This window comes from Argopecten irradians, chromosome 11 (assembly GCF_041381155.1).
Source record: "Argopecten irradians isolate NY chromosome 11, Ai_NY, whole genome shotgun sequence".
Classification (NCBI taxonomy): Eukaryota; Metazoa; Mollusca; class Bivalvia; order Pectinida; family Pectinidae; genus Argopecten; species Argopecten irradians.
Genome location: NC_091144.1, coordinates 13,058,090 through 13,085,796, shown reverse-complemented (window position 1 = coordinate 13,085,796; position 27,707 = coordinate 13,058,090). Strand labels below are relative to the sequence as shown.

General features: G+C 37.4%; 1 protein-coding gene across 2 annotated transcripts in view; it reads right to left on the bottom strand.

Moving 5' to 3' along the window:
* Nucleotides 1-27,707, bottom strand: part of LOC138334781 (uncharacterized) — an 81,669-nt gene that overhangs the window by 40,065 nt on the left and 13,897 nt on the right. For both annotated transcript variants that reach the window (XM_069283506.1, XM_069283505.1), the window contains exons 7-12: nt 16,373-16,551; nt 12,371-12,446; nt 12,086-12,131; nt 6,415-6,626; nt 3,202-3,266; nt 936-2,622 (exon numbers count right to left, since the gene is read on the bottom strand). In XM_069283506.1, the coding sequence (XP_069139607.1) occupies nt 936-2,622; nt 3,202-3,266; nt 6,415-6,626; nt 12,086-12,131; nt 12,371-12,446; nt 16,373-16,551 (2,265 nt within the window). The remainder of the gene's footprint in view (nt 1-935; nt 2,623-3,201; nt 3,267-6,414; nt 6,627-12,085; nt 12,132-12,370; nt 12,447-16,372; nt 16,552-27,707) is intronic.

The window sequence follows — 27,707 nt, the reverse complement described above, 5'->3', positions numbered from 1 at the left end:
AATACTAAAAATATCGTATATATATTTTTGGCATCTCATAGTAGTTTATTAGGTTATACATAATACACTGTGCTAAAACCATACGTACCTTTATATGTATTATATAGTTATATATACTGTACATTAAATTGTAGATGTTGTAATTTCAAGAAAAGAAACACTAAAAAATTATAATTATGTATTATTTCAAATTGAAGAACGTATTCTTCCCCAATCCCTAACTATAACACATCACCTTGTCTGTCTAGATCTGAAAGTACCTGGACACCATGTCCAACTGTAGTGGACACCGTGTTCACACGTAGTGCACTTCGTGTCTACCTGTAGTCTAAATCTTGTGCACTCCGTGGTTACCTGTAGTCTAAATCTTGTGCACTCCGTGTCTACCTGTAGACTAAATCTTGTGCACTCCGTGTCTACCTGTAGTCTAAATCTTGTGCACTCCGTGGTTACCTGTAGTCTAAATCTTGTGCACTCCGTGGTTACCTGTAGTCTAAATCTTGTGCACTCCGTGTCTACCTGTAGTCTAAATCTTGTGCACTCCGTGTCTACCTGTAGTCTAAATCTTGTGCACTCCGTGGTTACCTGTAGTCTAAATCTTGTGCACTTCGTGTCTACCTGTAGTCTAAACGTAGTGCACTCCGTGTCTACCTGTAGTCTAAACCTCTTGCACTCCGTGTGCACACGGGTGTAACCTTTAGTCTACTACCAATTGTACTATCTGAGAAATAGCGGTAACAAAATCGTAAAACGTCCCTTCCTTCAGTACTTCTAAAATAATAAGGATAAGGAACTTCATTGTAAAACTCAAAGTTGACTGCTTAACGGACATGTTTTCCTGGTCCCTCACAAAAAAACATTATGCACATCCATAGACCTAGAAAAATCTACGTACAAAATTCAAGAAAGACGTCATATCAAATGAAGAAACTCACCGAAGACAGGGAGTCCTACCGACATCGCCCCTACATTGACTGCCTCCTCCAAAGCATTCATGATAGTCTTACAGAGATCGTCCTGAAATATGCTCCTCATTTCCCTTGGGATTTTACTTGTTTTCTTGTATGCATTCCACATGGGTACCACAGCATGGATGATACAATCATAGGGGAGGTTTCCAGCTGTTGTATAGCAACAATCAGTAACATTTAATGTCCTTGTATGGTAAATGTTGTCACATGCTGCCTCAAATTCAGAACCAGCAGCTTCAGCAATCCCAGCTGACTGACCTTTGGGATTATCAAGTGAAACATTTGTTCCATGTACAATAACATCTACATCCAGATTAAGGAGATCACCCTGATACATCAGCACCTGAACTTCACCCTTTGTTAAGAAAACTTTTGTGTCTGATGGAGATTTTATCCTTTTTCTCTTGCCTGCAGTATGGTGATTAGAGTGCTGGTATGGTCTGCCAATGTTTTGTAATATCAAACGTTCAGTCTGCTCAACAACATCAAACTTTTCTCCAACAATTTTGATTTGTTTAATGGATGGGTTGTAGACACATAATATATCCATATTATCCTTTTCCTGCTGATGGTATACTTTGAATTTGTTATCTTCAATATCAGTCAGATTGCTAATTTCTCTTCTAGCATAATTATTTAACTTATTTATGGCCTTCATAAAGCGCTGAGATGGGTTGGATACATAAAATTCTGTACGACTATCATTGCATTTGGTATCCATTTCCTTATCGATTTCTGGATTGAAAAATACTACCTCATAAAACTGATCGGATGAGCAAGTCACGGATCTGATTCTGTCAGCCTCATCTGATCCTTTTCTGATGTGATCTGGTCTTCCATCATTTCTTGGAATACTGCGCACACCCTTCTCAGATATGTTATCAAAGTCTATGTTGTCTACTTCAGGCACACTATCCTCTGTGTCTAATGGTCCCTTATTATCGATTTTTAGTCGTCTTGTATCTCGAAATGGAACGTTACCTTGCTTCTCGTTGAAAAATGTCTTTTTCAACTCTCCACTATTCCAATTGTTGATGCTATTTGTCTCTACCTTTGATCTAAGTTCTTCCTGCTGAGCACTTGGATTTTGGGTACCAACAGGTGCTTCAACATTAGGGTTGGTTTGTCCCTTTAGTTTGCTCTTTGGTGCATTTTTAGAGAATTCTGTAACAGTACTCTGACGTTGTCCAGGGTTAGTTTGATTAACAGTATCTGGATATGAAGAACTGTTATTTTGTTCTTGTTCAGCATCCAAGTGACTGATGACTTGCTTAGTTACTCCAGTGGCTGCATTTCTATTTTCTCCTTGATCATTACCGTCACCATTCGGTCGCCTGCTCTGTGTATTATTATCCTGACTAGTCGGTCTATGATACCCCCTTGCATCATCATGGAAATCTCCGCTATCATCTTGACGGCGTCCATCATTGAACATATCGTCCCTATTTACATTAGTTATTATTCTGACTATGTATCTGTAGGCACACTGAATCTCTGGTAAACTCCCTGTAAGGTAAGAGGTTCCACGATCATCTAACCATGTAGCCCCAGACGCATCATAAATGACAGAGACTATATCATTACGATTCACTTGAGTATGGATTGCTCGAACAATCTCACTTTTCAGCTTTGCCTTCACATTTTGGACAGTCTGAAAAAAGAAGTAAAAATGAAATATAAGCATAATTTTGTTCTTACTATCCACACGTTCTATGGATATTTTCAAAACACATATATACGCATGTTCTATGAAAATAATAAACGAAAAAGCTCGCCATGATCCTATTGTTTGAGAAGAGACTAGTTTCTTTGTATAACCGAAATAAACATCACAGGATCATGTGGTATTTGCTTATACGTCAATTTTATGAAATCGTTGAAGCAAAGATTTTTACATTAATGAAATTACACACGGTAGGACACAGAAGTTAATTGTATATGGTTTTTTTTTTTGGTTCCCAAATTCATCAAAAGCTTTATAATGAAAAGTAATTAAGTCATGGTAACTCAATATAATATAATAACATTATTGTAGATGTAGTTGCCATAGTTACCATTTGATAATATAAACTTTAAATCAACAATTCTGAAAATTATCAGTGTTTTCCAAGCAAGCACTCTATGATGAATAAATCAAGCTAAATATAATGTTACAATAGCCATAAGCAAAATCTGTTTTACCAGGAACTCACAAGAAAACAGAAAATATTTCATAAGAAAATATCAATACCTGTTTTGGGAATTTAGTCGGAAGATATTTATCATTTCCTTGTTGTTTCATCAGCTTTTCAGCATCTAGAAATACAATTCAGATAAGACTTGATGGTGCTACTGCAGGTGAAATGAAATATATTCACTCAATATAAATGAAATGTGTTGCTGTTCAATAAAAAAATCTCTTAATCATTTCATTAATGATATTTTCATTTCTCATTTGCTGCAAAGCTAATTATATCTACACTAAAATCAGCAAGTAGATAAAGAATGGAGTTCTTAGAATCTTATAAAAATTTGTTGGTATTACCAGAACTTATTTTTCTTGATATAAACAAGAATTACACGGAAGTGAATGTGTCGCCTGCATCACAAAAAATAGTTATTTACGTTTGAAAATATTGTTAATAATTAGGTGAAGTTATCAAGTCACTTAACACTTGCAAATATTAAGGGATTTTGACCAGTATCGAACCAATATAAGGTCTCATTGATATAAAGCAATACACCAAATTTGGTTGAAATCGGCCAATAAATACTAAAGTTATTGAGCAGAAACCATGTTTTGCCGATAAACAAGAATTACACGGAAGTGAATGTGTCGCCTGCATCACAAAAAATAGTTATTTACGTTTGAAAATATTGTTAATAATTAGGTAAAGTTATCAAGCCCCGTAACTCTTGCAAATATTAAGTGATTTTGACCAGTATCGAACCCATATAAGATCTCATTGATATAAAGCAATACACCAAATTTGGTTGAAATCGGCCAATAAATACTAAAGTTATTGAGCAGAAACCATGTTTTGCCGATAAATAAGAATTACACGGAAGTGAATGTGTTGCCTGCATCACAAAAAATAGTTATTTACGTTTGAAAATATTTTTAATAATTAGGTAAAGTTATCAAGCCCCGTAACTCTTGCAAATATTAAGTGATTTTGACCAGTATCGAACCCATATAAGATCTCATTGATATAAAGCAATACACCAAATTTGGTTGAAATCGGCCAATAAATACTAAAGTTATTGAGCAGAAACCATGTTTTGCCGATAAATAAGAATTACACGGAAGTGAATGTGTTGCCTGCATCACAAAAAATAGTTATTTACGTTTGAAAATATTTTTAATAATTAGGTAAAGTTATCAAGCCCCGTAACTCTTGCAAATATTAAGTGATTTTGACCAGTATCGAACCCATATAAGATCTCATTGATATAAAGCAATACACCAAATTTGGTTGAAATCGGCCAATAAATACTAAAGTTATTGAGCAGAAACCATGTTTTGCCGATAAATAAGAATTACACGGAAGTGAATGTGTTGCCTGCATCACAAAAAATAGTTATTTACGTTTGAAAATATTTTTAATAATTAGGTAAAGTTATCAAGCCCCGTAACTCTTGCAAATATTAAGTGATTTTGACCAGTATCGAACCCATATAAGATCTCATTGATATAAAGCAATACACGAAATCGGCCAATAAATACTAAAGCTATTGAGCAGAAACCATGTTTTGCCGATCTTTAAGTCCTGTAACTCTTCAAATATTGACGGATTTCAACCAGTACCATACCCATCTAAGATCTCATAGATAAAGAGCGATATACCAAATTTGATTGAAATCGGACAATAAATACTAAAGTTATCAAGTGGAAACCATGAATTTATCTGTTTTGACAATTTTAAAGTCATGTAACTCTTGCAAATAGGGATGGATTTTGACCATTATTGAACTAATCTGAGATCTCATTGATATAAAGCATTATATCTAATTTGGTTTAAATAGGTCGATAAATAATTAAGTTATCGCACGGTACGGAAAACGTTTCCCGGGCGCCGACACCGACGCCGACATAGTGATATCTTAGTGTCGCCCTTGCGTTGCAGGCGACACGTAACGGTTTTTAAATTGTGATTAGCTAGCCTAAACGCAATCTTTTTAAAACGACTTCTTCTCAAAACCAGAAGGCCTAGGACACTGTTATTTTGCTGTAGGATGCTGAGGGATGAACGGGCTACCAAGTTTTTGAACAATTTTTACCCTGACATATACGAATTATGTATATCCTTCTTACATTCTATTATTGTTTCCCATATTTATATATTAAAGGTTCTGTAACTCAGACAAAACATACATAAACAAAGGCCTCATATACTACATGTAACAATGTTTGCTTGTTCTCCTATTAATGGCATACTCAATCTTAAATCAATATTTTTTACAAAAATATGATTTTTTATCCTTAATTTTTCTTCTGGTTTCAATTATTGACAAATGGGTCTGTTTTATGATATTTGAAGAAGACAGTTAGTAAATATTTTCTAAAAACTGATTTAATAATCTCTGATTTCAAATTCAAGATGACCATTTGGTTATCATGCAATATGGACCAAGGTGCACCTACATATCATATATGACCATGGTTCCTACACGTATATATATGACTGAGGAATAACAATGACGTCATTTGAGAAATCAAAGTGAGTGACCATCTTGTAGACCAATTGGTCCCAAAATGCCATATGCACAAATAGGGCCCTAGCGGAACCTACATGTGAAATTTAGCAAAGATCACTATAAATTTTAAGTATCAAAATCCAAGATGGCTGCCTGGTGGCAATCTTGTTGATCTATTGGTCCCAAAATGCAATATGTGCACAACTTATTAAGGTCCTAGGGGAATCTACATGTAATATTTAAGAAAGAACCGTTCAGCACTTTATGAGAAATAGCAGTAACAAGAAATGTTACAAGAAAAGGATGGAAGGACGGATCATGGACGAAAAGCGATTTGAATAGCCAACCATCTGATGATGGTGGGCTAAAAGTAACAATATCCTACCATCTGATAGGCTAAACATGTCACAGATTGATAGAAATATTATAAAAAACTAAGTTATACTGACCGAGTGTCAGGATTGTAAATCTTTGATGGAATAAATATACATCTATCAGGAAAAACGTATCATCATCGGGGAGTGTTAAACAGTTTTTTGAAATTCTAAATTTAACAGATATTGAAGTAACATACTCATTAATTGCAGTAACATTAAAAAATTGTTTTGAAAAACAGATGATATATTTGAAAAGAATTGGCATACATAATTCAATAAAACATTTGTGAGTAATCTAGCTTGCTCATTAAATACAGGGGCAAAAAGATGCATTACATAGATCAGATCAATGTACATTCAGATGCTAGGAAAAGTTTATAGTAATTAACCTTTCACGGATTCAAATATGATCAGTGCTTCTGTATCTTCCCGGAAAGGATACACGACTTTGATCATTGGAATATTGTGGCCAGTTGTGTGTATCAGGATCCCTGTTGTATTTTCCAGCCAGTCTTCTATCCTCTTCTTATCTAATGCTGATTGACTGTTAGAAGTAACAATCAAACGCCTTTTTTCATATTCTGTTCTGGTTAGTACAACACTGAAACAGATTATAATTAAATCAAAATTACACCGGTCCAATACTTGGTTTTCTGTGTTCAGTAAAACCTACTGTATTAGTGACAATGCACATGTAACATACATCACAAGAAATACTTCATCATGTAAGCATCCTTCCTTTATATTTCCATGTTTTCAGAGAGCACTTTTCATTTATAACAATTGTTATTTTCGGTCGCCTAATGGGTAACATATAACAGATTCGGCCCAATTCATAACTTAATATATATATATATATATATATATATATATATATACCATCAGTTGGAATCATCAGTTGACACACTGCTCAGTACAGTAGGTGGTACCATTTTAATATGTAGGTATGCCGTATTACAACATCAATGAATAAATATCATATTTAAAATTTTGAATAAGATTCTAAAACAAACAAAAAACAATAGGCCCATGGGCCTTAATGGTCATCTGACTATTAGCACAATACAACATAGTCATTTAGAGATTTTAGCCTATTTGACCCCTATAAATGAAGATCAAAGTCATGTTTTTAACATTAGGCCCATCGGCCATAACAGTTATCTGACTCTTGGCACAATACAACATAGTTGTTAAAAGATTTTAGCCTATATTTTACCCCTGTGAATGAAGATTGATGTCATTTTTTTAAACAAGAGGCCCATGGGCCTTTAACGGTCACCTGAAAATTTAAGCCATTTGGACCCCACTGGGCTCCACCCCTCAGCCTTTGGGGATGAGACAGGGTCAAAATGACATAATAGCAAAATGCCCTCTTGTGGTTATAATGTGAATCAAAAGTTTGAACAATTTCCAGTACAAAATAAACAAAATATACCCAAGAAGTATTCAATATAACGAAACTATAGCAAACTTAGTCTCCTCCCCAGAGGCAAACAAATAGGCCAAGGGTTATAAAATTCACAATTCTGATAAAGCACCACAATATCTTTAGAACACAAGGTCCAATAATAGCATTATTACAAAGGACATGAACTCTATAATATAGCTACCGTCGAAAAATTCCCTTTTTCAAACTCATCCTAGATCTTGTTGATATAAGGCTACATACAGAGTTTCATCAAAATCAGTTCACATTTACCAAAGTTATCTTGTTCACAAGCACAATGATAGAATTAGAAAAAAGGGCAATAACTTGTACATTACTATCGAATAATTCCCATTTTTGAACTCGTACGAAATCTTGTTGATATAAGGATACATACAAAGTTTCATCAACCTCGGTTAACACTTACTCAAGTCATCATGTTCACAAAGTAAAGTTAACGCATGATGGACAATATAGGCTATTGCTTATAGGTCACTATGACGTATGGTCAGGTGACCCAAAAATAGTAACAGTGACCTTGACCTTAACCTGGCAATCCTGAAACTGTATCTTGTCGAAAATATTATGGTTCTTTAAAGTTGTGTGAAGTTTGATCAAAATCACTCAAGGAATGAAGCCGCTAGAGCACTGAAAAGGATTTTCTAAAAATAGTAATGGTGACCTTGACCTTGACCCTGCAACCTTGAAGCTCAAACTTGTTCAGTCCTTTGTATTTGTGTGCAGTTTGATCAAAATCACTCAAGGAATGAAGCCGCTAGAGTGTTGACAAAGAAATTATCTAACAAGAGGCCCAGAGGGCCTGTATCGCTCACCTGGTTTGTAATGCCAAGTAATGTTCTGAATACATGTTCATTGTTTCTTTTCTGAAGGAATTTAAATATTAACCTCTAAATCCCCTATTGGGCCCCACCCCTCCTGCCCCCAGGGGGTCAGAGCCAAAATTTATACAAGTTCTGTTCCCCTTCCCCCAAGGATGTTTATGGCCAAATTTGGTCACAATCCAAGCAAAACTCTAGGACAAGTAGCGATTTACCTCTATTTCCCCTATTGGCCCCATCTATCCTGCCCCCGGGGGCCAGAGCCAAAATGTACCCAAGATCTGTTCCCCTTCCAAAAAGGATGTTTGTGGCCAAATTTGGTTACATTCCATGCAGAACTCTATGACTAGTAGCGATTTAAAGGATTTACCTCTATTTCCTCTATTGGGCCCCACCTCTCCTGCCCCCGGGGTATCAGAGCCAAAATTTATACAATTCTGTTCCCCTTCCCTCAAGGATGTTCATGGCCGAATTTGGTTATAATCAATGCATAACTCTAGGACAAGTACCGATTTATAGGATTTACCTATAATTCCCCTACTGGGCCCCACCCCTCCTGCCCCCCGGGACCAGAGCCAAAATTTATACAAACTCAGTTCTTATTCTCCAAAAGATATTTCTGGCTAAATTTGGTTACATTCCATGCAGAACTCTATGACTAGTAGCGATTTAAAGGATTTACCTCTGTTTCCCCTATTGGGCCACACCCCTCCTGCCCCCAGGGGACCCGAGCCAAAATTAATACAAGTTCTGTTCCCCTTCCCCCATGGATGTTTGTGGCTAATTTTGGTTACAATCCATGCAGAACTCTAGGACAAGTAGCAATTTAAAGGATTTACCTCTATTTCCCCTATTGGGCCCCGCCCCTCCTGCCCCCAGAGGGTCAGAGCCAAAATTTATACAAGTTCTGTTCCCCCTCCCCCAAGGATGTTTGTGGCCAAATTTGGTTACAATCCATGCAGAACTCTAGGACAAGTAGCGATTTATAGGATTTACCTCTATTTCCCCTATTGGGCCCCGCCCCTCCTGCCCCCGGGGGTTTGTGGCAAATTTTGGTCAGAATCCATGGTCAGAGCCAAAATTTATACAAGTTCTGTTCCCCTTCCCCCAAGAATATTTGTGGCTAAATTTGGTTACAATCCATGCAGAACTCTATGACTAGTAGCGATTTAAAGGAAATGTTGACGGACAGACGGACGCCGGACGCCGTGCCATGACATAAGCTCACCGGCCCTTTGGGCCAGGTGAGCTAAAAATAGTAACAGTGACCTTGACCTTAGTCTGGCAATCTTCACACTCAAACTTGTCAGAGATATTATGATCCTTTGTCTATGTGTGAAGTGCGATCAAAATCACTCAAGGAATGAAGCCGCTAATGTGTTGATAGGGATTTTCTAAAAATAGTAGCAGTGACCTTGAACTTGACCCAGCAACCCTGAAACTCGAACTTGTCCAAATCTTGTTAATATTAAGCTACATACAAATTTTCATCAATCTCGGTTCATATTTACTCAAGTTCACAATAAAAAGTTAACGTACGACGGACGACAGACGAAGGACGACGACGAACAAAAGGCTATCGCAATAGATCACCGTGACGTATGGTCCGGTGACCTAAAAACAAATATGGCAGTCATTCATCCCAGCATGTCACAGGCCCAATATCAGGTCTCTAGGACTCTTAGTTATTCACAAAAAGTTATTTCAAGATTTTAGTCTGTTTGACCCCTGTGACTTTTGATAAAGGTCAAGGTCATTCATTTGAACAAACTTTGCAGTCCTTCATCCCAGCATGCTGCAGGCCCAATATGAGTATCCTTGGCCGTTCTGTTCTTCAGAAGAAGTCGTTTGAATATTTAAGCCTTTTTCAACCCTGTGACATTGAATGAAGATCAAGGTTATTCATTTGAACAAACTTGGTAGCCCCTTCATCCCAGCATGTCATAGTTCCAATATCAGATCTCTAGGCGTCCTAGTTATTCTCAAGAATTTGTTATAAGATTTAAGCCTATTTGACCCCATGACCTTGAATGAAGGTCAAGCTCATTTATTTGAACAAAATTGGTAGCCCTTCATCCCAGCATGTTGCAGGCCCAATATGGGTATCCTGGGCCTTTTTGTTCTTGAGAAGAAGTTGTTTAAAGATTTTTGTCTATTTGACCCCATGACCTTGAATGAAGATCAAGGTCATTCATTTGAACAAACTTGGTAGTCTTTCATCCCAGCATGATCCAGGCCCAATATGATTATCCTTGGTCGTTCTGTTCTTCAGAAGAAGTTGTTTGATGATTTAAGCCTATTTCAACCCTGCGACCTTGAATGAAGGTCAAGGTCATTCATTTAAACAAACTTGGTAGCCCCTTCATCCCAGCATGTCATAGGTCAAATATCAGATCTCTAGGTGTCCTAGTTATTCTCAAGAATTTGTTTAAAGATTTTAGCCTATTTGACCCCATGACCTTGAATGAATGTCAAAGTCATTCATTTGAACAAAATTGGTAGTCCTTCATCCCAGCATGTTGCAGGCCCAATATGGCTATCCTGGGCCTTTTGGTTCTTGAGAAGAAGCCGTTTAAAGACTTTAGCCTTTTTGACCCCTGTGACCTTAAATGAAGGCCAAGTTCATTCATTTGAACAAATTTGATAGCATTTTATCCCAGCATGCCATGGGCCTGATATCAGGTCTCTAGGCCTCTTAGTTATTCACAAGAAGTTGTTTAAAGGATTTAAGCCTATTTGACCCCGATGACCTTAAATGAAGGTCAAGGTCCTTCATTTGAACAAACTTGGTAGCCCTTCATCCCAGCATGCTACAGGCCTAATATCAGTTCCCTGGGCCTTATGGTTCTTGAGAAGAAGTCGTTTAAAGATTTTAGCCTTTTTGACCCTGTGACCTTGAATGAAGATCAAGGTCATTCATTTGAACAATTTGGTAGCCCTTCATCCTAGCATGCTACAGGCCAAATATCAGTACCCTGGGCCTTTCAGTTATTGAGAAGAAGTTGTTTAAATGAAAAGTTTACGCATGGCAGATGGCGGACGGTAGACGGCATACGGCGCATGGCAGACGGCGCATGAGGCATGGCGACAGACGGTGCATGATGACAATAGGTCATCCTGACCCTTCAGGTCAGATAACCTCAAAATGTGGCATTGTTTATGTAGGGAATCTAGTGATGAGATGACTAATATCAAACAGCATCTCATTTATATGCCATTCTATACGAGTGTTTGATCCTAAATGAGAGCTTGTTGGTATAATTAATTATAAGATTTACTAGCTTTTTTGAAACTTAAACTTTTTTAAACTAGTCCTTGTCTGCAAAAACATTAAAAATTTAAGGAATGGTTTGAAAAGTACATAAAGTTAATATATGACATGAGTTATTTGGGATTATCAAGACCATATTGGTGTTATTGAAAAAAGTCGCAGCTTATACTCTGGAAAATACGGTATATTTACGACATTAAAGTGGATTTTCACCACCGAAAATACGAATGGAATAACATTTAATGACAAGCAAACATGACTTACAGGTACTGTAAAGGTTTATTTAGGTTTTTATTACTTTAACAGCCAGGCCTCATGTACGGACGTGCCAGGTTTGTTGGTGGAGTAAAACAGAGTACCCAGAGAAAAACCACCGACCAGCATCCATTACCTGGCAACTGCACTACATGAGATTCAAACTCGCGTCCCAGAGGTGGAGGGCTTGTGATAATATATCGAGACATTTTAACCACTGAGCCACCGTGGCCCCCTTACATGTAGAAGTATTGGTTATATATACTGACCTGGCATCGTCCTTTGTATCAACGGTTGGTGATGGCGACTTTGGTCCTGAAAAAGTCACAAGTACACAAATTGTATAACACAATAATCAAATTGATTATATTACAGAAGACACTGAATTTTCCTAGATTCTTAACTTTTCCTATGTGGGTGAATAATTATCTGATTCTTATGAGTGAGAAATTAGAGACAAAGAAAACACATGGGAAATGGAGTTGCTTAGAAAATGAATCTCAGATATAATTATCACAAGAAATCAATATCGCAGACAGTAGTCTCCATTTTACCTGACTGTTCCTTCCTCCTACATGGAGGTGGGGTTTGAGTTGAGGAAGGTGGGGGCGGTCGATCTGGTGGCTGCCTCTGAAAATAGGAGAAATAAATCTTTACATCCAAAGAAATATATATACACGTAATATAAATTTGATACCTTTCCCAAAAGATGTTCTGACCAAATTTGGTAACAATTTAGGCTAAATTCATTTAAAAGAAATGTTGAAGGACCGATGATGGATAACCCGACAGATAAGGGTTGACGGATGCTGCACCATGCCATAATCTCATATGTTGATTTTTTATGAATTACGAAGACTTGACATGTGTTTAGTCAAACAATCAAATACTGTTAATAGACTATAAAACTACATGTTTTATAATTAATTACAAAATCAGTTCCGCACTAAAATTTGATTGGGCCAAAATAATTATGTTTACAGTAACCTAACTCAGTAGCTAATTCCATGGTAGATGACAAATAGCTATAATAATATATCATGAGATGTCATGCATATTTCATTAAATAATTATCATGTAAACACTCATAAATTTATATCTAAATGTTAAATAATTCACAATCATTAATATACTACATAAATTCTTAAAATTTGCAGAACAAAACTAACAAGAGGCACATGGGCCTTAATGGTCACCTGAGTTCGTATAAAGAATGAAACAGAGATATAAAGTATATTGATCCATCAAGCCCTTGAAGTCAGTCAGTGATTTTTTTTATTTTCACTTTTTAGGTCATCTGACCCATAGTCATTATGCACCGTCCATCGTGGTGTGCCGTGCGCCGTGAGCCATGCGCCATAAGCCGTGCGCTGTGCGTAAACTTTTCATTTAAACGGCAAATTTGTTCGACCTTGACCTTCATTCAAGGTCACAGGGGTCAAAAAGGCTAAAATCTTTTAACGATTTTTTTTCATGAACCCGAAGACACAGAGTACTGATATTTGGCTTGTAGCACACTGGGATGAAAGACTACCAAGTTTGTTCAAATGAATGACCTTGACCTTCATTTAAGGTCACAGGGGTCAAATAGGCTAAAATCATTTAAACAACTTCTTCTCAAGAACCAAAAGCCTCAAGATATCCATATAGGGCCTGCAGCATGTTGGGATGAAGGGCTACTAACCCAGTGGGCACATAACGTCCGGACAACGTTTTGGCAACGTTTTATTTAGGTTGCAGCGTCGGGGACATTCTGACAATGTTGTGAGAACGTTTTTCTCCAAACGTCCTCACGACATTAGCATTTGACATCCTGAGAATGTTTTTATATGGTTAGGAAAAAAACTTTGACAATAATTTAATATATTTCAAAAAGTATTATTGTTGGAATCAACTTTTAAAGGAAGCGAATGAATCTATTCAAATAGTGATACATACAAGTAGGCCTTATATTTTTTTCAATAGTTATTAACTAATTAACAAATAATTAATCATTTTTTGTACTTGTAAATAGTTTTATTTTTTGAATTACAGATACTATAGGTATTAATTGAATAGATGAAAACAAAACAAAAAGTATAATTATGAATACCAAGTTTACATACCGATTATTACGTCAAATATGTAAACTGCCGAGTTATGATAAAAGAGTTGTGTTACCTCACTTTCATTTTAAAGTTTATCCCCTAGGGGTCGGTATTAACTATTTAAAACAAAAAATTAAAATCATTATAATAAAGCGTCTTTTTATACCAATAAATTTGGATTTTATTTATATGATATTTTACATATTTTCCCAGCACACTACAGAAACTAGGAGTGGAAACTCGTAAAGATTTGTTTGGTGTTTGCGCGGTTATTTTCACTTCCGGTTCTTTGTTCATTCAAACTTTGTGTACACATGTGCTTCACATGGATAACATTTCTTAGGCTCGACAGCATCCAAACAAGCTAACTTCCAGATATCGACAGATATTCCAAGGTAAGTCTTTGTTGATTCGTATACAAACTTTCATTTGCAACCTTTTTGCAACCTAAATGCAACGTTGCGATCGGACCTAATAAAAACGTCCTCCGAATGTTGTGTGCCCACTGGGAAGTTTGTTCAAATGAACGACCTTGACCTTCATTCAAGGTCAAGGGGGTCAAATAGGCTGAAAACTTCTTTTCAAGAACCGAAAGGCCAAGGATACCCATATTGGGCCACTAGCAAGCTAGAATGAAGGATTACCAAGTTTGTTCAAATGAATGACCTTGACCTTTATTCAAGGTCACAGAGGTCAAAAAGATTAAAATCTTAAACAACTTCTTGAGAATAACTAGGAGGCCTAGACTCCCGATATTGGGCCTGTGAAATGCTTGGACAGAGAGCTACCTTCATCCAAGGTCACAGCGGTCAAATAGGCTAAGATCTTGAAATAACTTTTTGTGAATAACTCAGAGGCCTAGAGACCTTATATTGCGCCTGTGACATGCTAGGATAAAGTGCTATCATATTTGTTTCTAAAACAATGACCTTGATCTTCATTCAAAGGGGTCAAATAGGCTAAAATCTAACGACTATGTTGTATTGTGCCAATGGTCAGATGACCATTAAGACCCATGGGCCTCTTGTTAATTTATGAAGATTATTTATTTGGTTCTATATCAAATCCGTAAATTCAGTAGAAGATATTATGAAATTTTAACCCAGTTTGACTAATTTCCTGTGAAAACTAAGCAAATAATGTTCATAAATGTGTTTTCCCTATATGAACTATAGTAAATTTGACCCCTTTCCCAGGAGAAAATCTGAGATCCTATGGCCCTTACGACCTTCCAATCTATAACGAGCATCTGGTTCCATCAAATCTGTGAATTCAGGAGAAGATTTTTGAAATTTTAGTCATTTTGACCCCTTTTGGCTCCGCCCCTCTGGCCCCTATGGGTCGGCCAGGACCAATATGGACATGACATTAAGATGCTCTTTCAGACTAATAATTCTAACCCTATTTGACTAATTACTTTTGAAAATAAGCAAATTATGTTCATAAATGTATTTTTCCTATATAAACTATAGTAAACTTAACCCCCTCTCCAGGGGGAAACTTGAGACCCCGTTGTCATAATTCACAGTTTTTGTACAGGATCTTAATTAAGACCTTTCAATCTATGATAAGTATTTCATTCTATCAGTTCCAGAATTTCAGAAGTACATTTTGTAAGTTTTAGCCTATTTGACCCCTTTTGCCCCGCTCCTAAGGCCCCTGGAGGTCAGTCATGGAAAATTTGTTAATAGGATTCCATGCATGGCCAACTCATAGGGATAATTCTGACAATATTTGACTAATTCCAAGTACATTTTGTAAGTTTTAGCCTATTTGACCCCTTCAGAAGTACTTTGTAAGTTTTAGCCTATTGACCCCTTTTGCCCCGCTCCTAAGGCCCCTGGAGGTCAGTCATGGAAAATTTGTTAATAGGATTCCATGCATGGCCAACTCATAGGGATAATTCTGACAATATTTGACTAATTTTCTATTATAAATGACCAAGTAATGCTCAAAAATGTGTTTCCTTATATAAACTACAGTAAACTTAACCCCCTTCCCAGGAGGAAACATGAGACCCCAGGTTCATATAATTCACAATTTTTGTAAAGGGCCTTAGACCTCTCCATCTATGAAGAGTATTTTATTCTATCAGTTCCAGAATATCAGAAGTAGATTTTTGAAGTTTTAGCCTTTTTGACCCCTTTTGGCCCCGTCCCTAAAGCCCCTGTAGGTTAGTCATGGACAATTTGTGAAAAGGCCATTCAATGGCCATTTCATAAGGATACCTTCATTCTGACAACATTTGATTAATTTTCTATTATAAATGAACAAATAATGCTCAAAAATATATTTTCCTTCTATAAATGATTGTAAACTAACCCCCTTCTCAGGGGAAAACATGAGACCCTGATGTCATATACCGGGGTAATTCAATTTTTTGTAAAAGACCTCAAGACATGATGATGGACTAAAGGAATAGGTCACTTTAGACTTCGTCTCAGGTGACCTAAAAATCACATTAGCTACCTGTAACTCAGTGATTTTGTTTTGTAGTTGTCGAATGGCCTTGTCCATGTTATCGCCTGTTTGACTGACCACAACTAAATGTGTTTCCTCTGCAATGGCAGTAGGTTGTCCAGTATATCTATTGTTGGTATCGTCTCTCTGACCGTCAACACCTCCAGTAGCTCCAGCCACATCAGTACCTTTTAATAAAGAGAGATTCCTAACTCAACATATCTTATCTGTAATAAAAAGGTCTAGTGTATTAAACTTAAGATAATAATATTTTGAATGTTTGCATCAGATGTAATGGCACATTATTGATCAAGATCGAAACCCAATTTATGTGATTTATACGAGTATGGCTAGCAGATAAAACAATTAAGAAGTCTAGAGCTCACAGAGGCGTCCACCAACATGATCTATGTCTGACGATGAAATGAGGGATATTTTCTCTGCTTTTCAAGATTCTAAATTTCAAAATCATAAATGGCTGACTCAGTCAGCTAATTTGTTGATCAATTGGTTCCAAAATGCAATATACAGAACAAATTTCTTAGCAGAACCTACATATGAAATCTAAGAAAGATCCCTTCAACACTTACTCAGAAATAGCAGTAACAAATGTAAATTATAACAAGAGGCCCAGAATGCATATATCACTCACCTGGTTTATTTTAGTAATTATCATAAACACTCTTTTTGAAATAGTAAAATTGACACATTTGGCCCCACCATTTTAAATCCCCCACCCCATAAGGATGCTACTATTGTAATATGAGTGCTATCCGATGCTTAGTTTTAGAGAAGAAGTTGTATTTATTGAAATTGCCAAAGGTCAGTCTTGCCCCCCCCCCCACATCTCAGGCCCCCAGGGGGTCAGCCAAACCATTAGTACAGTTTTGAATCCTCACCTCAAAAGGATGATACCAATTCAATATGATTGCTATCCATTGCTTAGTTTCAGGGAAGAAGTCGTTTATAAGATAAAAGCCAAATTGACCCCTTTTGGCCCCTGTACAAGTTTCAGTCAGTACCCCCTAAGGATGTTACAATTAAGTCAAATTTTATTGAATTCTGAGCAGCGGTTATGAAGAAGAGGTCAAAGGCTTAGATTATTTCACTCAAGTTTCAGGCAAATTGCCGCAATATAACTTAAGAAGATTAAAATGTGTTATCAAGATGGCAGCTGCATGGGGTGGCCATCTTGAATTATGAATTGACCCGAAAAATAACAAAACTTTATAGGGACATGGCGCACTGTGGACAACGACGGACAAAATATGATGACCCTTAGGGTCAGATGACCTAACAAGAAGCCCAGAGGGTCTGTATCGCTCACCTGGTTTGTAATGCCAAGCAATGTTCTGAATACAGGTTCTTTGGGTTTTTTCTGAAGAAATTTTAATATTTCTCCACAGGGTCGGTGTCAAAATTTATATAAATGCTCTTACCCTTCCCCAGATGATTTTTCTGGCCAAAGGTTACAATTCATGCAGAACTAAATTTAAAGGATTTCCCTCTATCGGGGGGTATTTCTTCTATTGGGCCCCGCCCCTCCTACCCCGGGGGTCACAGCAAAAATTTATTCCAACTCTATTTCCCTTCCCCAAGGATGTTTCTTGCTAAATTTGGTTAAAATCCATGTAAAACTCTATGACTAGTAGCGATTTAAATGAAATGTTGACAGACGGATGGAGGATGCTGCACTATGACATAAGCTCACCGGTCCTTCGGGACAGGTAGGCTAAAAATGCTCAAGTAAGATCTTAAGGCCTTTTATTTGTAAGCTTAAGTCATGATGATGACTTTACCCGTGTTGCTGTAATTCCCAACAAGTTTGTCGCTGTAGGTGGACCTGATATGTGATTCCACTGATTTGTAGATATCAGGGTCATCAAAGATTATCTCGACACTTCTCAGGGTTTTATATCTTCCTTCACATTGCCTCAATGCATCATAGAACAGTGTTACAATAGTTTCCTTAAATCTGGTCCATTGCTCTGTGCAAAGAATGTAACAATATATTTAAGATTAGAGAGATTTAGTAAATGTCTCAACCAATTATAAGCAGAAACGAAAGCAAAGTAAGAAGTAAAGTAAAGTAAAATAATAAACCATTTTATTTTATTCTAAAAAAAACAACTTCTCTTCATGAAATGATATTTATATTGTTTATCGATGTCAATATTAGTGCAATCCGAGGGACAGATAGATACACACAGGCACCATTTAAAGTCATTACTGGATACCTGATATCCATGGCAAAAACTACAAGTTTATATACTTTGAGTTCACAATTTGCAGTTACACAAAAATATGTCAAAACTTTCATTTGAATTGTTAAACTTTACAGTTTTCGGTAAGCTTTTCATTTCATCTTTTCTGCAGACTTTCCTTTGCAAATTCACTAAAATAAGGCGATTTAAATCAGATTTGCCGTATAATAAAATTCATGTCATTGCAATGGCTTACCAATTATGTGATCAACATAACAGCACAATTTTAAAATGCTTGAAGTCCAAACACATGTACATCGAACAATAAAATTTTCAAACTACCCAGGTCGTTTAAAAAATTGAAAAAGTGAAAAGGCGCTTACCTGGTAATAAGATAAAATTATTGCAATTATTGCACCTATTCTGTAAACTGTCCATACAGAGTTTACAGAGTAGATAATGAACATTGAATTTTAATTTAATTGTAGAAATGTATTCATACACAGTGCTCTTTAGAAAAACAATTTATTTATATCTTAGATTACCTTTCCTGCCCAGTGATATAGCCAAGGATGGGAAATTCATGTCATCGGCTACCTTCAGTGCATTCATCACATTTTTTAGCTGGACAATATTGCCAATCGTTATTGGACAATGAATGATAGTCCCAAAATGAAGAGTACCTGCCTTTGTGAAAACAGTTTCGCCTTTCATCATCTTGGAAGTTCCTGACGAAAGAAAAAAAAAATACTGAACTCATCATCCCTTTTAATATTTATGTATTGTGCTACTACCAAATTAGATAGTAGATACAGTAGTTTAGCACTGTTTTATTGGTACTTAAAGGATCTGTTCTGGTGAGAAGTCAACATTTTCTGATGATTTACCTTTTTTCTAATATAGATTTTTGGAAATATGAATTCGCACCAAAGTTAAAAATGTAAAAAGAGGCCCAGAGGGCCTGTATCGCTCACCTGGTTTGTAATACCAAGTAATTTATAATGTTCTGAATACAGGTTCATTGTTTCTTTTCTGACGGAATTTGAAAATTTACCTCTTATTTCCCTATTGGGCCCCACCCCTCCTGCCCCCGGAGGGTCAGAGCCAAAAATTTATACAATTTCTGTTCCCCTTCTACAAAGGATGTCTGTGGCAAAATTTGGTTACAATCCATGCAGACCTCTAGGCCAAGTACATGTAGCGACTCATAGGATTTTTTGTGACCTTTATATCCTCTATTGGGCCCCGCCTCTCCTGCCCCCGGGGGGTCAGAGTCAAAATTTATACAAGTTCTGTTCCCCTTCCCCAAAGAATGTTTTTGGCCAAACTTCGTTACAATCCATGCAGAACGCTATGACTAGTAGCAATTTAAAGGAAATGTTGACGGACGGACGGATGGACGGATGCCGGACGCCGCGCCATGACATAAGCTCACCGGCCCTTCAGGCCAGATGAACTAATAAAAATGATATGGTGGTGTGCTTAATGTTGAGCTATTATGAGCCAAATTTCAGTACCCTGGGCCCTTTGGTTATTAATTGAGAAGAAGTCGTTTGAATAAAAAATTTACGCACAGCGTAATGTGCACAGTGCACGATGATAGACGATGTATGATAACAATAGATCATTCTAACCCTTTGGGTCAGATATCCTTAACAATGATGAAATTTCATGTCTCTTCAAAGTGTAAGAAAGGCACCTTTTCAAATTGGTCATTTCTTAGTAAGATGTGTGTATAAAAAATTCTACAAGCATTAGAAGTCTAATCTTTTTTACATCATTTCTAAATGGCAACTTGCTAAAAATTGTGACAATTAGTCTTTGAAAATCACAAAAACCTTTTGATTAATTTTGAAACGAGACTTCAACAACACTGAAACCTCACCAGAGCAGATCCATTATGGCTTAACAGAGAACATACTTACTATACGTATTATGAAAGAAAGGACTAAATATATATACATGTATGTATGGTTAGGGCCCCTAAATTCGTCCTTTCAAAATTGTTATTTAGTATTTTCAATTGTAGTATTAGAAATATTTAGTGCATCACTGATTCAACTGATATGACGATTGCTAATCTTGCAGCTGCAGTTGTCATGGTAACCATCCAAAATGTGCATAAATTATGAAAATGTGGAAACTTTTGACAATTTTGGCAAGTTCTTGTCTTAAAGAAACCATAGCATGTATCCTTGAACAAACTTAAAATTTACTGAGAATATGTATATGAACTACCAATACATCTCTAGGAGAAATATTAAGGATGCGCTCTGAAGTTTCTTAGAGAAACAGTGATGAGAAAATGGCAAAATTGTTAAAATTTCAAAATGTTCGTCATTCATGCATATTATGATGCCAATTAGAGATACAAAATAAGAAAACATTCATTATAAATGATTAAATCAGGGATGTACTAGATATTTAAAATCCAACTACTTAAACAGTAAATAACTGTAATTTGTCACACAGCACTACAATCAAAACTCCAGTTTGTCAATTCAACAATACATTTTAATTTGTCAATGAAATTATTTGTTGCTTCCAAGCAAATAGCAAGCACAATTTATTATAGTCCTTATAAATACAGCTTCAAGCTCTGTCATATCCTGCTGACTTCAGAATATTAAATTAAGGTATACATTCCTCTAGATCTAATAGCAGTTTTATAAAGAAATGGATGTAATGGTCTGCAGATAAAACATATAAGAATTGTACTCAAACAATTAACACAAAACATGTTTAACACAATAAATAACATCAACAAGAGGCCCAGAGGGCCTGTATCGCTCACCTGGTTTATAATGCCAAGTAATGTTCTGAATACAGGTTCATTGTTTCTTTTCTGAAGGAATTTTAATATTAACCTCTAAATCCCCTATTGGGCCCCAACTGTCCTGCCCCCAGGGGGCCAGAGCCAAAATTTATACAAGTTCTGTTCCCCTTTCACAAAGGATGTTTGTGTCCAAATTTGGTTTCAATCCATGCAGAAATCTATGACTAGTAGCGATTTAAAGGATTTACCTCTATTTCCCCTATTGGGTCCCGCCCCTCTTGCCCCTGGGGGAACAGAGCCAAAACTTATACAAGTTCTGTTCCCCTTCCCCCAAGGATGTTTGTGGACAAATTTGGTTACAATCCATGTAGAACTCCATGACTAGTAGCAATTTAAAGAATTTACCTCTATTTCCCCTATTGGACCCCACCTCTCCTGCCCCTGGGGGATCAGAGCCAAAATTTATACAAGTTCTGTTCCCCTTCCCCCATGGATATTTGTGGCCAAATTTGGTTACAATCCATGCAGAAATCTATGACTAGTAGCGATTTAAAGGATTTACTTCTATTTCTCCTATTGGGCACCCCTCCTGCCCCCCGAGGGTCAAAGCAAAAATTTATACAAGTTCTCTTCTCCTTCCCCCAAGGATGTTTGTGGCCAAATTTGGTTACAATCCATGTAGAACTCTATGACAAGTAGCGATTTAAAGGATTTACCTCTATTTCCCCTATTGGGCCCCGCCCCTCCTGCCCCCGGGGGGTCAGAGCCAAAATTTATACAAGTTCTGTTCCCCTTCCCCCAAGGATGTTTGTGGCCAAATTTGGTTACAATCCATGCAGAACTCTATGACAAGTAGCGATTTAAAGGATTTACCTCTATTTCCCCTATTGGGCCCCGCCCCTCCTGCCCCCGGGGGACCAGAGCCAAAATTTATACAAGTTCTGTTCCCCTTTCCGCAAGGATGTTTGTGGCCAAATTTGGTTACAATCCATGCAGAACTCTATGACTAGTAATGATTTAAAGGATTTACCTCTATTTCCCCTATTGGGCCCCACCCCTCCTGCCCCCGGGGGGACCAAAGCCAAAATTTATACAAGTTCTGTTCCCCTTCCCCCAAGGATGTTTGTGGCCAAATTTGGTTACATTCCATTCAGAACTCTATGACTAGAAGAGATTTAAAGGATATAAGACTATTCCCCTATTGGGCCCCACCACTCCTGCCCCCGTGGAGGCCAGAGCCAAAACTTTATACAAGTTTCTGTTCCCCTTCCCCCAAGGATGTCTGTGGCCAAATTTGGTTACATTTCATTCAGAACTCTATGACTAGTAGCGATTTAAAGGATTTACCTCTATTTCCCCTATTGGGCCCTGCCCCTCCTGCCCCCGAGGGGCAAGAGCAAAAATTTATACAAGTTCTGTTCCCCTTTGCCCAAGGATGTTTGTGGCCAAATTTGGTTACAATCCATGTAGAACTCTATGACTAGTAGCGATTTAAAGGATTTACCTCTATTTCCCCTATTTGGCCCAGCCCCTGGGGGATCAGAGCCAAAATTTATACAAGTTCTGTTCCCCTTTTCCCAAGGATGTTTGTGGCCAAATTTGGTTACAATCCATGCAGAACTCTAGGACAAGTAGCGGTTTAAAGAATTTACCTCTATTTCTGCAATTGGGCCCCGACCCTCCTGCCCATGGGGGGGTCAGAGCCAAAAATTTATACAAGTTCTGTTCCCCCTCCCCCAAGGATACTTGTGAACAAATTTGGTTACAATCCATGCTGAACTCTATGACAATTAGCGATTTAAATGAAATGTTGACGGACAGACGGATGACGGACGACGGACGCCGGACGCTGCGCCATGACATAAGCTTACCGGCCCTTCAGGCCAGGTGAGCTAAATATCGCAATGGAAATCCCAATCAACATCATTCACATACATATAATTAATTTTTATTTATCATACTAAATCCCACTTTCTGATTGGCGGACACATTTTTTTCACATAATATGAAGAAAATAATCCGAGAATTAATGGTTCGAAAACCTGACGTTATCATGACATCACAATAGAAATGTCGATGTTGCGAATCAATTTAGAAAAAATAATTGTTTAAATGTGTTTTATGTTATCAAATAGTCTGAAAAATTAATTATGAGTATTGATGTAACTATTTTTTAATAAAACAAAACAAAAAACAACATTTCTTTCATACCCCGATGAAGTTAAACAAGAGGCCCAGAGGGCCTGTATCGCTCACCTGGTTTGTAATACCAAGTAATGTTCTGAATACAGGTTCATTGTTTCCTTTCTGAAGAAATTTTAATATTTACCTTTAATTCCCCTATTAAGCCCATCCACCCTGCCCGAAGGGGGTCAGAGGCAAAATTTATACAAGTTCTGTTCCCCTTCTCCCAAGGATGTTTGTGGCCAAATTTGGTTACAATCCATGCAAAACTCTAGGACAAGTAGCAATTCATATGATTAACCTCTATTTCTCCTATTGGGCCCCACCTGTCTCGTCCCTGGGGGAGTCAGAGCCAAAATTTATACAAGTTCTGTTCACCTTCCACCAAGGATGTTTTTGACCAAATCTGGTTACAATTGATGCAGAACTCTAGGACAAGTTGTGATTTATAGAATTACCTCTATTCCCCTCAATTGATTGGGGCCCCACCTCTCCTGCCCCCGGGGGGTCAGAGCCAAAATTTATACAAGTTCTGTTCTCCTTCCCCAAAAATATATTGGCCAAATTTGGTTACAATCCATGCAGAACTCTAGGACAAGTAGCGATTTATAGGATTTACCTCTATTTCCCCTATTGGGCCCCCGCCCCTCTTGTCTCTGTGGGGTCAGAGCCAAAATTTATACAAGTTCTGTTACCCTTCCCCCAAGGATGTTTGTGGCCAAATTTGGTTACAATCCATGCAGAACTCTAGGACAAGTAGCGATTTATACGATTTACCTCTATTTCCCCTATTGGGCCCCTGCCCCTCCTGCCCCAAGGGAGTCAGAGCCAAAATTTATACAAGTTCTGTTCCCCTTCCCCCAAGGATGTTTGTGGCTAAAAATTGATTACATTCCATGCAGAACTCTATGACTAGTAGCGATTTAAAGGATTTACCCTTTTCCCCTATTGGGCCCCACCCCTTCTGCCCCAGGGGGTCAGAGCCAAAATTTATACAAGTTCTGTTCCCCTTCCATCAAGGATGTTTGTGGTCAAATTTGGTTACATTCCATGCAGAATTCTAGGACAAGTAGCGATTTAATAGGATTTACCCTCTATTTCCCCTATTGGGCCCCCGCCCCTCCTGCCCCCAGAGGGTCAGAGCCAAAATTTATACAAGTTCTATTCCCCTTCCCCAAAGGATGTTTGTGGCCAAATTTGGTTATAAACCATGCAGAACTCTAATGACTAGTATCGATTTAAAGGATTTACCTCTACAATTTCCCCTATTGGGCCCCGCCCCTCCTGCCCGCGGGGGGTCAGAGCCAAAATTTGTACAAGTTCTGTTCCCCTTTCCCCAAGGATGTTTGTGGCCAAATTGGTTACAATCCATGCAGAACTCTAGGACAAGTAGTGATTTATAGGATTTACCTCTATTTCCCCTATTGGGCCCCGCCCCTCCTGCCCCCATGGGGTCAGAGCCAAATTTATACAAGTTCTGTTCCCCATTCCCCAAGGATTTTTGTGGCTAAAATTGATTACATACCATGCAGAACTCTAGGACAAGTAGCGATTTAGAGGATTTACCTTTATTTTCCCTATTGGGCCCCGCCCCTCCTGCCCCGGGGGGTTCAGAGCCAAAATTTATATACAAGTTCCGTTCCCTTCCCCCTTCGGGCCCAGAGTGAGCTAAAAATAGTGACAACAATGCTTAAATGTCTATCAATTATAACTTACTATTTCTCTTCAAATCCTGGAAACCTGTTGGATTTAGTCCTTCATTGAAGTAAAAGTGGAAGGATTTTCTGGAAAAAAACCAAGATGTCTATGTGCTTTAGCAGTCACCGTGATCATGAATTCTGATTCCGAATGACACCAAGATGTATTATTGCTTTTGGCTCCTCACCATTTATCATGCGTTTTATTTCTTAAAGATGCTCCACCGCCGACAGAGCATAAATGATATTCATCATTTGAACAATAATTTGTGTTTAATCATGTATATACATGTATATGCCTAAATTAAAAACAAAAAATAACTTAAAATAATTTATTTCGCCTTTGGTGCATGCGCAACTCATTACTTCATTTCATATAAGATATATATGTGCCACGGAATTTTTTCAGGATGCAATTAATTATTTTTCATATTTTTATCTTGAAGTAAAATTAGAAGCTCAAACTTTTCAATGTTAGTAATGGTGTACAGTAAGTAACTTTTGTAACTGAAGTAAATACTAAATCATCTGCTCCTGTTTATGATAGTGAAAATTATACCATTTGTCAGCGGTGGAGCATCTTTAGATTGTTTACATACACAAAACGCATATGCACAACAACAGACAAAAGTCCATTAGAATATAAGCTTGACTTGACTTTGTCTCAGGCTATAAAAATTCTGTTGCATTGATGTTAGTGATTTGAGACAGCATAGTATGCAATGCATGTAAAATCATGATACATTATGATACAGTGTGTATTCAAGATTTTTTTCATTTGATATATACATTTAGGCACTATTGGTCATAAAATGGTAATAAACACAGTACAGAAATCATAAGGCATAAACAAAGGTCCATATCACAAAAATATGCTCACTGATAGTGGCAACCCACCTAAGGCATTTGATTTATAACAAAGATTCCTGAAAGTGAGTTTAAATTTACTTAAGTTATATTTTATATTGCTCGTTATCATTTATTACTTAAAGACAAAATAAATATTTGTAATTTAATATGTTACACTTTATCAATGAATTTGAACTTGGACACAGTACACAAGAGCTATCATGGTGCTGTAATCCAATTTGAATACATATAACTGTCTAACCCTGAGAGGTAGAAAGCTTAGATAATATATCGGGATACATTAACCACTTGGACACCACAGCATCTTCATATCTATGGAAAGCCGTATGGGACCCCCGACTCCTGTTCAAGCTTTTTAATAAGAATATATAACACTTTAACGGAAAATTAAAAAGCCGTTCAAGATTGACATTACCGTTAAATAATTAACCGTTAAAGAATAGCCATGCAAGACTTTGCGCAGAAGATCTACGTTTTAAGAATTAACCGCGCAAAATTAGCCGCGGAAGATTTACCGTCTTAAAGAATTAGCCGGGCTAGAATTTATGCCGTGGAAGATTTGCTGTTAAAGATATAAGGCGTGCAAGATTTATCCGTTAAAGAATTAAAGGATATCCCACACCCACCCTCTTTCTCTTAAAGGTTTACGATACGTCCATCTCCCAGGACGACTTCCGTTCTATGAACGTTCGAATGTATTGGAGTATATAGTGATTTATGACGTTGATCACACATTTGAAACATTTAGCGCCTGATGTAGGCCTAATATGTATGTGGTGGTTCATCATATCTCATGGAAAGCCGTTATGGGACCCCCGACTCTGTTCAAGCGTCTTTAATAAGAATATATAACACTTTAACGGAAAATTAAAAAGCCGTTCAAGATTGACATTACCGTTAAATAATTAACCGTTAAAGAATTAGCCATGCAAGACTTTGCCGCAGAAGATCTACCGTTAAAGAATGAACCCGCGCAAAATTTAGCCGCGGAAGATTTACCGTTAAAGAATTTGCGGTGCAAATAATTAGCCGTGGAAGATTTGCATGTTAAAGAATAAGGCGTGCAAGATTTATCACCGTTTATTAAAGGATATCCACACACCCCTCTTTCTCTTAATTGGTTTACGACCGTCCTCTCCCAGGACGAGGAAAGCCGTATGGGACCCCCGACTCTGTTCAAGCTTTTTAATAATAATATATGACCCCCGACTCTGTTCAAGCGGAAATATAACACTTTAACGGAAATTAAAAAGCCGTTTAAGATTGACATTTCCGTTAAATAATTAACCGTTAAAGAATTAGCCATGCAAGACTTTGCCGCAGAAGATCTACCGTTAAAGAATTAACCGCGCAAAATTTAGCCGCGTGAAGATTTACCGTTAAAGAATTAGCCGGGCAAGAATTAGCCGTGGAAGATTTGCTGTTAAAGAATAAGGCGTGCAAGATTTATCGTTAAAGAATTAAAGGATATCCACACCCCTCCCTCTTTCTCTTAAAGGTTTACGACCGTCCTCTCCCAGGACGACTTCCGTTCTATGAACGTTCGAATGTAATTGGAGTATATAGTGATTTATGACGTTGATCACACATTTGAAACATTTAGCGCCTGATGT